This window comes from Dryobates pubescens, chromosome 10 (assembly GCF_014839835.1).
Source record: "Dryobates pubescens isolate bDryPub1 chromosome 10, bDryPub1.pri, whole genome shotgun sequence".
Taxonomy (NCBI): Eukaryota; Metazoa; Chordata; class Aves; order Piciformes; family Picidae; genus Dryobates; species Dryobates pubescens.
The window spans coordinates 19,853,247-19,866,443 of NC_071621.1; the positions used below are offsets into that span (position 1 = coordinate 19,853,247).

General features: G+C 34.4%; 1 protein-coding gene across 5 annotated transcripts in view; it reads right to left on the minus strand.

The window, feature by feature from the left end:
* The window catches only part of NBEA (neurobeachin), a 486,697-nt gene that overhangs the window by 376,666 nt on the left and 96,834 nt on the right, over positions 1-13,197 (minus strand). For all 5 annotated transcript variants that reach the window (XM_054164764.1, XM_054164763.1, XM_054164761.1 and 2 more), the window contains exons 5-6: positions 11,542-11,663; positions 5,420-5,546 (exon numbers count right to left, since the gene is read on the minus strand). In XM_054164764.1, the coding sequence (XP_054020739.1) occupies positions 5,420-5,546; positions 11,542-11,663 (249 nt within the window). The remainder of the gene's footprint in view (positions 1-5,419; positions 5,547-11,541; positions 11,664-13,197) is intronic.

Consider the following 13,197-nt stretch of genomic DNA (forward strand, 5'->3'; position numbering starts at 1 on the left):
TCAACTCTCATATCATTAGAAATGCATTACATAAAGGAAGCACCACAGCAAAATGCTTCCAAGTACAGCTATGTTGATCATTGAAATAATCTCTTCAGCAGGAATCATTTCAAGAAGAAAACCTTGTTTCCATTAAAACAGAACCTTTACACTCATCTAAGACTAGGAATGGAAATTCAACCTTTAAGATCTGAAAATCAACTCATTATGGGCATCTGTAGTATATCAATATGCAAACCAGATGAAAATGGACATACTGGATAAAGTCCAGAAAGGGCCACAAAGATAATTAAGTGATTGAAGCCTCTGACACATAAGGAGAGGCTGAGATATGCGTCTGTTTAGCCAGGAGACAAGAAGGCTTAAGGGGATCTTATCAATGTGTATATATACTTGATAGGCAAAGAATAAAGAAGACAGAGCCAGAGACTTCTCACTAATACCCAGTGACAGGTCAAAAATCAATGGGCACAAATTGAAATACAGAAAAAAACATTTAAACATATGAATGAAAAGGGTAATAAGCATCAATGATTGTTCAAACGCTAGCACACGTTGCTTAGAGAAACAGTGGAATGTGTTTGAACATATTCAAAACCTATCCAGGCAACACCCAGAGCAACTTGATCTAAGCATCCCTTCTTTGAACAGTGGGTAAGTACAAGACTGCCTCAACACATCCTTTTCCAATCTTACTGATTCTGTGAAAAATCTCAGCTCATCTGCCTTGAGAACACCATTTCATACTTTAATAATTTGGAAGAGCAATTTAGAGTTTAATTGTTTTCCCTGACTTGGTATCTGTTTTAATTACTGTCTTTTGATTTCTTCATTCTGCTAGGTCTGCAGAGAACTTCTGCATCCCTTTTAGTAACTGACATGCTGACTCTCTCTGTAAGCTGGGATGAGGACATACAGAGCCTACTAACTGCATTTATGTATCAGAGAAAGTAAAAGCAAACATTTTCCACATGTTGATTTTGAAATCAATCAGAAGGCAAAATACAAATTTTTGACAATAATAATTGTAGTAGTCCTCAAATTCAGCTGAATTCTCTTACATATCTATATATATTAGAATATACTTATTTTTCCACATCTATTTCCAGGCCTTTCTCTCCTGAAAACCTACAGTTAGAAGAAGGGAAATTAACCACTATTAATCATTTAACAGTATGCAGGAGTATCTCACTTCATGCATATCCAGGTAAACCAAATTCTCAGGTGATATTAGATTAAGGACATGCTCATACAGCTTTGGCTTCTGAAGTCAAATTTACATTTTGACAAGCAACTATTAACCAAGCATTTTGTGTAGGCTACTGTCCCCTCCCCCCAAAAGAATCAAAAAGCAAACCCACAACTCAATAAGACAGTTGTTCCCCATTTTGTAAGCAGATTCTGTTTTAGAAAGGCACACACACAAGCCTAGAGACTTAACTTGTGACTATGCTAATCAGAAATTAAGTGCAAACCACATGACTAGAGCTCTGCTTTCATCAGCACTTCTCCACAGCTTCCACACCACCTTAAATATATCTCTTAGAAGAAAAAAATATAATAATCCATTATCCTCTTTCCTTCAAAGGTTAATTTACCAATAATCTCCACTAAGTGACAAAAATACTTTCATCCCAACAGCAAGTCACACCTTTTATAAAAATTTACTCAAAGTAAACATGAGGAGGAACATTACTTTGAGGGTGGTAGAGCACTGAAACAGGCTGCCCATAGAGTTGGTGGAGTCTCCATCCCTGAAGTCATTCAGAACCTGCTTGGACACCATCCTGTGATGAAAGCACTTTGGCAGGGGGCTTGGATCCCCAGAGGTCTCTTCCAAGCACTATCATTCTGTGGTTCTGTGGTATTTCCAGTTCTGATGCTTTTGTAACACAAATCAACTGACAATCCTAAGCCCCAAGTTTTACCCATTTTCTTCCAGCTGTGATTTTCATTTAGCAGCACTTCAAGAGCATTTCTGACAATGTATCAGTTTGTAAGACCATTTCTGTGTGTAGCTTAAGCTTAATAGATGAGTCATTCATTTGGAAGTAAATAGTTCCTTACTTCTGTTGAAACACTGTCCACAGAGCCTATGAGGAACTAAAATGAGCAATGCCACCTTGGGAGAGCTTTGGTGTCTATGTAAAACTTTAGGAAAATTATATAAACTATTTTTCATAATATTTTTATTCTCTATCTTAACCTCCATTCATGCACATGAAGTTTCTTTTAGTTTAAGCCTCACTTCGATGCAACCTTTTTGAATCTTTAGCATTGTTGCTATGTCAGAGCACTACCTATGCTTGCCACTCTAACCCACAAAGCAAGCACTACACAAACTTTGAGCTTTTCTGTACTGAAATATATGTGCACAAACACAGGTGCATTCACACAGAGTTCATTCCAGCTCATTATCGTAACTAACCCAGTAAAATGCTCTTTTGCCTCTTGCACTTGAATTAACTAAATTTACACTTCAGTCTGTAATTTCTTTTTAGCCAGGGAAATATTCAATTATTAAACCCCCCATGTATTCTTTGTATCATATTTGTCACTAGAACCAATCTAGATAAAATGTTACTTGGGTTTTCAAAGCTAGTTCCTAAAATAAAGGATGACAAACTCCACTGAGTTAAACCAATATTGACAGGAAAATAAAAGGTCTTTCCGAGATTCCAGCTTGCGCACTCAATTTATGTTCTTCCAACCATATATTTTAACAAATATAAATTCTCTTACTGTATGATAGCCTAACTTCTTTAAGACTTTCAAAGAAATATAATGTCCAGTGTTCTTGGGGAATCCACATGGCATGTATTAACTGGCTCACAAACCCATTCTTATGCACAGCAAGAATGCTTCAAATAACTCAACCGAAGTGGGGAACAAGATTTCCAGCGCAATACTGCATCGCTTTGGCTCTGGTATATTTATCTGTGTGTTTTATAATCCTTGCTTTCCATTTTTTCTAGATTTTAACTCCTTTTTGATTGTTAAGAAAATGTGCACATGAATAGGTAATTCTATATCTGTGCAAAGACTTTTTCTAAAAAGCTGTGTAATTGCACTTCATCCCTTTGTTTGAGGAAATAGATTATATTCCACAATCATACATTTGGCAAATTCCACATTCAAATTTCTTTGAAACTTTTAGGTGCCTACTGTAAGGTCTGGGCAATTAATTACTATCTTGTATATCAATTTCTACGCCTCTTCAACTGACATTTCAATTTGAGACACTTCCTGTGACTCATCCCCAATGACTTGTCTTGTAGTAAACAATGATGCAATTAATTAATTTAGCTGGTTTTGTTATGATATCATATTCATCAAGGGCTCCTATAAAGCCTTAGTCATTTAATTGCCTCTGTGTACTGGAAAACAGAAATTGTCTTATGACACATAAAAATCCCTGTAACTTATACTTTTCTAAGTATTTTCCACTTTGATACAACTCCACTTTCTGAACAACTTCTTTACACTTACAATGGTCTCTAATTTGCCATTTATCTATGCTCAGCTACATTGTGAGGAATTTTTAAACTTCATATTGGAATTGTTTTTTACTAATGGAATATTTGCTCTTAATCTTTCATATATTTCTCCAGTACAATCAAACATCTCCACTTTTTAACTGCTCCTCTTCTTTTTTTCTGTTTTGTTTTTTAGGTGAATATCTACAGAGATAGTGATTGCCCATTGGAATGGGCTGCCTGAGGAGGTGGTGGAGTCACCATCACTGGAGGTGTTCAGGAGGAGACTTGATAGGGTGCTTGGTTGCATGGTTTAGTTGATTAGGTGGTGTTGGATGATAGGTTGGACACATTCTTGAGGGTCTCTCCCAACCTGGTTTATTCTATTCTAAGGTTTTTCAAAATGAAGCAAGAGTCAGCATCTGAGCTCTCTAGGAATTTCAAAGAGAAATAAATCCAAATGCTTCTTGTATTTAAAAGTTTGAACTCTCATCCCTGTAAGACGCCACCCAGCTTATAGCCAAGTAGTGTAAACTTTACATTAGTATGCTTTATGATCTTCCCCAGTTCATCACAGAAGTTATATTTACACATGCTTGAGCAGATCAGTAGATTATTGTTTGAAACTGATACTCATATGAAATATAGATATACTAGTATTTAAGAATTAACTATTTTAAGTAAAATAGTAAGTGGTAAAATTTTCCAGGGGTGGTATGAAGGAAACTAGTCATTCATAATAAAAATCATCAAAATAATATCTTCTTAAAATATGAAAGACTATTTCTTAACAAGTAACAAAATTACCATCTAGATCTGATGAGCTAGTTATCAATAACACGATCCAAAAATTAAGAGTTTCATTTGTTCCTAGGTTGAGTGCTTCCCAGTAGTCTCAGATGTGCTACTTTAAAAGAAAAATGAACTGGCATCAAAAGTCTATTCTAGCGATAACATTACACAAAATTTGTAAAACAGAATTGGTTCATTTCAATACACTCAGCAGCTACATGTTTACAAGACTTTATATATGCCAAATAATACACTGGTCAAAGACATTACTATGACTTAACCCCAAACAAACAAACAAAACCCCAAACAAACAAACAAAAAACCACAAATTACCTCGAAGCTAGAAGACAGAATTAGAAGCAGTGATTTCGAAGCACAACTACATACCAAGAAAATAATAGAACATAAAGCTGACAAGTGAACAATGGCATCCCCTGCCTAAGAGATTGGTTTCTCAAAACAAAACAAGCACTGAAATTCAATATACAAATTCCAAATCCATAAAAAATGAGCTTCACAGTCAAATACATTCAAGGCTGCTATCAATGACAAACATAATTTTTGCCGTATGAATAAGTCAACACTTCAGTCAACGAACTGAAATATTGAAGCCAGCAGAATCATTGTTCTCCTAGGACCACTAGGCTTACAATAGAAATGAACACTAATATGATCTGGAGAAATAATCAAGATTTATGATGAAAATGAGAAATCCCAAAACACCACTGACACAGATGAAAGTTCAGAGACTTATATGCCCCAGAAACAGATAACAAAAGCAAAGCATTGCCAGCAAAATTGCTCCAGACACTGGCACCAAAGCCACAAAAATACAAAGTGCTCAGAAATACAATGACAGCCTTTCAAAAAATCCAATCTTTTTTACAAATACTCCAAATTATTCTCTATCTCAAGGTAATAAAGTAGTTTGTTTTTCTTTTTTAAGTTGACATGTTATTTATGAAGGGCTACATTTTTCCTTAATTGATTCTGGTCTATAACTGACATTAACTTTCATAACCATCAGAAAAGCTACTTATTTATAAGACATTATTAGTAACACTTTGTCACTAAAAAGATTTTAGCCCTTCTCAGGAGCACTTTATCACATTTTCAACATTAATCTTTATTGTAAATACCACTTTGCTTACCTTGCGTGGCTGAAAGTCGTACTTTACACAGTGCTGGAAACCCTTGCCTTTTGACTTCAGTGACGTAACTATTAAGCAGTTGCCAACAAAATGAGCAGAATATCCAACACCTTTGCTTGTGCGGAAACTGGAAAGAAAGAACTATTAATTAAATTGGGAAAAAAGGGAATTATTGTATAATAACAAGATCCAAATATTACTTTACATTTCCAAGACACAAAACATAAACAAGTACCTGTAATGGTGAAGTTAATTTCCTTTTTATTTTCTCTACTCAAAATTTCTTTCAAGAGAGATACTAACCTGCGTCACTTACTTGATTCCAGGCTACATTCTAAAAAGCAATACATTTTTTTGGTTTTTCTTTCTTTATAAATTCCAAGATAGCTGTGCCAGGGGAGGTTTAGACTCGAGGTGAGGAAAAAGTTCTTCACTGAGCGAGTCATTCGTCATTGGAATGGGCTGCCCAGGGAGGTGGTGGAGTCACCATCCCTGGAGGTGTTCAAGGGGAGATTGGACGTGGCACTTGGTGCCATGGTCTAGTCATGAGGTCTGTTGGGACAGGTTGGACTTGATGATCCTTGGGGTCTCTTCCAACCTTAGTTATACTGTGATACCATATCTATCAGGTTTTCCCCTCAGCTTCCAAATCCGTTATTATGCCAGGTAGTTGTTATGCACAAGAATTATTTCTTTTTCAAGACTCATGATTTAGCTAAGCAGATGATCTATGAAGTTTTAATCATCTGAGTTGTGGATTTATTTTCATTTGTCAAATTGATAAAGGACTACAATTCTAACAGAGCAAGTGTAGTAAGGTTTGCCCGCTTTCTTGTAGCAAATATCATAAAGACATATAATGCAGAAACCTCAAACATCTCTCTACTTCTATTTGAAATCAAAAGTGCTGCAAAGAGAAATTCATAATAAACATTTTGCAAAGGTAGCTGCTAGAAACTCAGAAAATTACATAGAGAATTTTTTAAAAGTCCATATCTACAGCTGTGTCACATACATCAACTCTACAAGCTAAAATGGTTTTGGCTAAAATGGTTTTGGCTAAGAGAATGCTGTTCTGAAGGATACTTAAAAAAAACACACATGAATTCACTATGTTCTGACACATGGTATAGTATAATTTCATTAGAGACACCAAATAAAATGTTTTTCTCTAAATTATCAACAGACAATCACTGTAAATATCAGCATTTTTTAACTGGATGAAACATTTAAATTGTGTAAAATGTATCCTAGCTACTACTTGAAACAGGGGTAAGAAACAAAACCAAAATCTCTAAACAAACCAATCCAAACCAACAAATGTCTACATGTTTAAACTGTTTCCTTTTTCTAACCACTCCACTTAGTGGGCTGATTTTGTCACACTATGGTCAAACTGGGCTGTTCCTGCAATTTTAAACTCTGAATTGTCCTTCCACATGTAACTTCTTGGAGTTCAGCATACAAAGACAAGAAAGCAATGAAATAATAGCTCATTTCTTACACAACTCTTCCTCTTGGAATAGAATGAACGGTTTTCTAGACAGCTTAGCCAAGATTTTACATTTTTTTTGGCCCATATTAATTGCCATTTTAATGCAACAGTTTAGAAACTGAAAACTCATATATGTTCTCTGTTTACCTCAAAGTTATAATATACAGATTATGTTAATCTTCACATTTTATTTCTTGCCAATAGTAAAGTAGGCTAGGGATTGGTCTCAAGGATACTGCACAGAAATTCTCTTACCAATTATCTACACATGCAAAACTTGCCACATTCAAAGATGAAATACACAGAGAGAAAAGCAGTACTATCAATAGCCATATGGTTTTATAAGCCTTTAAGCACCTCCTATAGCAGCTGGTCATTCCCCTTACAGCTATGTTTTATTTCATCCAGTTTCCCAAAGTAGCTACTGGATGCTATTACACTTCAATAGCACATAAGCATTCTTCCATCCACTGATAAACTGTTTAGGAGTTGCATTTCCTTTAGTTTAGGATTTTACAAGCAATTTTACAACTGATTATAGTACTAAGATTGAGAAGATATTAATTCTTTTTCTCCTGAAAAAAAAAAAAAAAGTTTCTTTTCTACTAGCTTTGGAATTCCAATATGTGCTGAATGATCCCTATTATTATTAGCTCTAGAGAAAGATTGAAAAGATGAGATGGCTTATGTTTTGGCTTCTCTGGTTTTGTTTTTCCTGTCTTTAAATAGTTTTAGCTAGACTTCCATTAAATGGTTGTGGAAGTACTTGGATGTTTCAAGGACAAAAAGCAACACATGACAATCCAGTCTCGGTTCATCCTCTAGTTCTTTTACAGGGCCAAATACACAATCTGAAAGAAAGCAATTGTTAAAAAATGAAACAAGCAAAACAAAAACAAATAAACAAACAAACAAATCAAGGACACACTGGCAATTATCCCACACAAATCTTACTATCAGAATTGATTTTATCTAATTTCAGACCTTACTTAGAAGTACTATTAACCCATCTCCTTTTTACAGCAGAAATTAGAGGATGGAGACTTTCCTGTCAAGTGTGCTTAGGGCTGGCCTTAAATTCCTAAATTTTCACTGTCTTCATGGCAAAGAATCTCCTCATTTTTAAGGAAACATTTCCAACAACCGATTATTATACTGTGTCATAATATAACTGTGACAGTTAAAGCAACCAAATGTGAAAGACTACTAATTTTCTTCTAGGATTCTCATGCTCATTCCATAATTGGTAAGAAAGCTAGAATACTGTTCCAATACACAAGTATTAATAGACTATCACTTAGCAGCTGCCCAACATCATCCTCAGAGATAATTAAAATTACTGAAAAAAACAAACCCCAAAAGCAAACAAATCAAAACCAACAAATTGGCTTACAGTTCTTGAAACATCGCTTAGCATTTCACTAATTTCAAAACAGTAGAGCATTTCTTTGCTTCCTTTCTTGATTTTTAAACATTAGTTTTCATGTTATGGTCAAGCCAATGTAGTGGCTTTCTCCCAGAAGAAAGGTTTCTGGATTTACAGCAGGGGGTTACAAATCGGAAATCCTCCTCGATCAGACTACTAGCCTTCTACAATTACATGACTGGACTGGAAGATGGAGAAGAAAGCTGTGGATATTTATCCCAGCTTTTTAGCAGGAGCTTTCAATACAAAACTAATGAAGAATGAGCTACATAAGTGGACAGTGAGGTGGTCTGAAAACTAATGGAACTACTGTGTTAAAAGCATTGTTTCCAGCGGTATGAGTTCAGCTGGAGGCCAGGAACCACTGAAGTACTGCAGAGGTGAATACTGGGTCTAATCTTTTTTACCTTCTTCCTTAATAACTTGAATGGTGAAACAGAGTGCACCTTCAGGAAACTTACAGATTACAAAAAAAATTGGAAGGAGTGTCTGACACCACCAGATAAATGTGTAGTCATTCAGAGGGACCAGAGCAGGTTGGGGAAACAAGACCAAGAAGAATATAATGAAGAAATGGGTAATCTAGTTTGAATATTTCCTGCTTTTAATTATGGCTTGGTTTAGGCCACTATATAAAAATGATAAGTATTTCCATTGCTCCTAATTTCCTTCTGAGGATGACATACTCACTTCCTCTTATGCATATTACATGGCATTCTACAGTCTCAATTTTGACATTTGACTCTTGTAAAACTGACTTCTTTCTATGACTCACATGAAGCATTTCAAAAATTCAACCTTGTTAGTCACAGAAGTTTTATTTCTTACTTTTGATAAATATTCCGAGTTTTACACGTATTCCACAACAGAAGTTACTGCAAGAAAGTGAGAACTGAACTATAAAGATACATGTGTACAACTTGGTGTGAGACAGAGAAAATCACCCAGCACAAATATGCCCAAAGCTTACTTGAAGTGTCTGTGCATGCAGCAAAATACCTATGCCTACTAGAGAGATTATAATTTATTCACTACAATACATGAGCTGAAACTCCATATGTTTGGGGGGTATACTTTTCTCCAGGTTTCAGGTTGCAACAACAAAATACAGAGGATGTTATCTTGGTATGACAACAAAAAAAACCCACAACATGAAAACAAAAAAAAGCACACATCAACCATGGGAGAAAGATAAACTCAAAAAATATTTAAAATCTTTTCTTCTCTGTTTTATTCTAATAAATAGGTATTATATTAAGCTTCTTACTACAAGTCAATCAGTAGATATTTTTAAAGAAAACATGGAAATGCTATGGTTGTCACTAATAAAAAGTATGTTAAAAATATATTCTTGAGAGTGCAACATCAAGGTGAGAGACAGAATTCATTTGAAAGAAGAAATTTGGGTTTCTTTAACTCAAAAGGCAGCTCTACGAGGTTTATTGCTTGATACGTTCCAGGAAACAAACAACCTAATCAAGGAAAAATGTGTTTATTAAGTACAGGTAACTGAGGACACATGACAGTTATTCATTCTAAGTTACACCACTTCTTTGTAGCAAAATTAATATAGGCTAGAGAAAATGTCTATATCAATATACTTTAAAATGAAACCAGAATTCCCACTGACACAGACAAATATCACAACAAACATCAGAACTACATCAAGGCAAAAAATATGTACAAAAAAAGTAAATAATCAATCTCAAGCTATTTTAACCTAATGCATTGCTGCTTCTGAATTACAGTGGAATTGGAAGGAATTATATTCATCACTCAAGCTAAAGGTCTTCTGTACTACTAACCACAACAAAAGCAGCATATGTCATGGGCTGTGAAACTTCAGAGTATGTTTTTCCTGTTCCAAGCCAACAACAAATTCTCAAATCAAATATACCACCTAATGCTGCCTATTCTGAAATGTAAATTCTGGCTCAGAAACAAATGATCATATTAAATTTCTCTATGCATGTTTTATCATAGAATTACTGAAAGAATAAATAAAATATAGATCACACTACTAAACAGGTATAACCAACAGCTTGAAAAAAATCTCCATGGTAAAATAACTATAGTTCTTTGCAGAAAACAAGCACCCGGAATAGCATTATCCCAGATGCTGACTTAGATTTTTAAGCAGATATTTATTCCATAAAAATATTAATTAGCTTGGTTTTCCAAGTAAATGCACAGTAAAATTTTTATGTATTGATAGTACAAGTACTTTCCTGAGACCACATCACCTGGTCCTCTTCTCAGCTGACTACTAAGAACTTCTGCTCTTTGGACCAGAATGGCTACAAAGTGAGAAACATGACTTTTGGTGACTTCCCTCCTTGTGCTATCCTGTTTTTCTGAGCTGACAAAACTTCATAGATCTTGCTTATGTCCAATTCTTTAAGGATAGGAGAAAAGGTAAGCATACTAAATGGCAAATACATAAAGAATGAAGAAGTGCTGAAGAAAGTAACAGCATGTTCTGACATCACATCCTTACTTTCCTCATCCTTCTTTTTCTTCAGCTAAGACAACCATATTGAGACAGATATATAATTAATTTCTGAAGTGAAAAACCCCCAAACATTTTTCATGACTGAAGAAAAGAATAAACAGTTTTAGTATTACAGCATAATTTCTAAATATAAGAGGACTTTGTCAGGGATTTAACAATTACTTCTACTTTTATCACAACTGCAAACCTAATTAAACTAAAACTCTCCTGCAATTAGTGTATTATGAAATACTGCTTCCATTTTTGGGAACAAGGGATCAGTGGGCCTTTTTTATATTCATAGATCTACTTTCTACTACTTATAAATAATGTGTAACCAGTGTGCTTTGAGTGTATGAGATTTGTTTTGAAGTATCTGCATCAGGTGAATATCTTAAACACCAAAGAGAAAAATATGACAGCATTCTCCATTTACAGCTCTAAGAAATCATCTATTTAAAAATTCCTTTAAAAACTAGCACAATACATTTCATGGTTATCTACAAGCACACCTAGTGTCCATGAATTAAAAAATTACAATGCAAAAATGACAGATGACTTTGTAAGTGTGTACATACAGTAAGGAACTATTAAAGTCTGCAGATATTTTAGGGGGAAAAAAGCACGCCAGTAATGCAAACCAATGAAAAATATTAACTATTATTAGGAAACCATAACAACCTGTAACTGAAGCATTATAAGTTACTTACCAATAGAGATAGGGTTTATCCTTATCTACATTGATATTGTTTAGTGGATCCATACGAAACCAGGTGTTAAGAGTAAACCCATTTTGATAAGGCCACTTAGCAATAGGAGGCAATGCAATTGCCTGGAAGAATGAGAGAAGAAAAAGAAATAGCAAGTCAAATACAAAAGAAAAACATAAAAAAACATTCCCTTCAAAAAGTGCTTTTGAATTAATACATTCCTTTTCTATCTATAAAATACTTCTGTGTTTAAATACATAATTACTGCAAACAGAGGACATGAAACTAAATTTATGAATGGGCAATATTAAGGGAAAAAAATACAAAAATTACTTCTACAGAAATTAAGCTATAAATTCAGCTTTCAGGAAGCATTCATGTCATCCATAGACTTAAACACTAAATCTCAACAGAGTTCAACAGATTCACTGTTAAAACTACAATATAAAAAAGGTTGTTCTCTGAGATTTAAGTGCACTATGAGTTTGGGGTTTTTTCTTATGAGCACTTAGTAAAGTAAGAAATTGAAAATTTTATCCCTATTTTCAGTTAAATACATTAATAGTAAGGCACAGCCTGAGAAGAAATCTGACTTTTCAGTATTTTATTTTTATAGACTGACTGATGAAGAGGTTTCAGAGAACAAGAGAACAAGGCGCTGAGTATTTGATCTGACTTTGAAGGTAGGCACTTTTAGTGAGGAGATCAGACAAGAAGAACTTCAGAGGTCACTTACAAAGTGTTTTCTGTGCTACCCCTAAAAGATAAAATATTCTTTTTTCTCCTCACTATAAGTACTATTGGAAAAATGAAGCGTAATTAAAAAAAATTAAGAAATTAAATGTTTTCAGTAACTTAGAGATTACTGTATTACTGTATTACTACATCATCAGATGTAGTATGGTATATTTTAAAGAAAAGTAGTTGAGTAAGAGTTTTTAATACTACTTCTTGACATAAGTTGTATACAAATGCAAAGCAGAATAAAATCAATTTCTAAACAACAATAACATATTATTTCTAAGGGTATTTAATGGATGTTTTTCAGTTTTAGTAAGATACTTTAAACTCATACTACAATTTAAAATAATAAATATTAGCTAATGAATCCTTGCCCTGACAGTATTGTGTTCTTACCAAAGCAATCAGTGATACTGACTGAGCACTGGCACAGGTTGTCCAGAGAGGTTACGAAGTGTCCATCCTTAGCAATGCTTAACAGCCATCTGGACACAGTTCTGGGCAGCCTGCTCCAGGTAGACCTACTTCTGCATAGAGGAGCTGGCTGAGATGACCTTCAGAGATCCCTTCTAATCTCTAATCTCAACCACTCTGTGATTCTGTGTGGTACTTAATAAGACATGGTTGGAAATGCTTTTTCAGGAGTGGTAAGTCTTGTACTGCCCAATTCAAATTGAAAATTACAAAGAACTGTAGCAAACTTACACATTTCTTAAAATGAGAAGGGACATTATGATTCTTTATCAATATAGTAAAGTACATAAAGGGTACAGAGTGGGACTGATTTTTTGTTAGTTTTATATGCAAGGGTATTTTGTAAGAGGGAACTCTCAGTGAATTTTAAAATTAGATACAGAAATGTGCTCAGATTATGATAAGTATTTGAGTAGATAAAAAACCAAAACCAAAATCCAC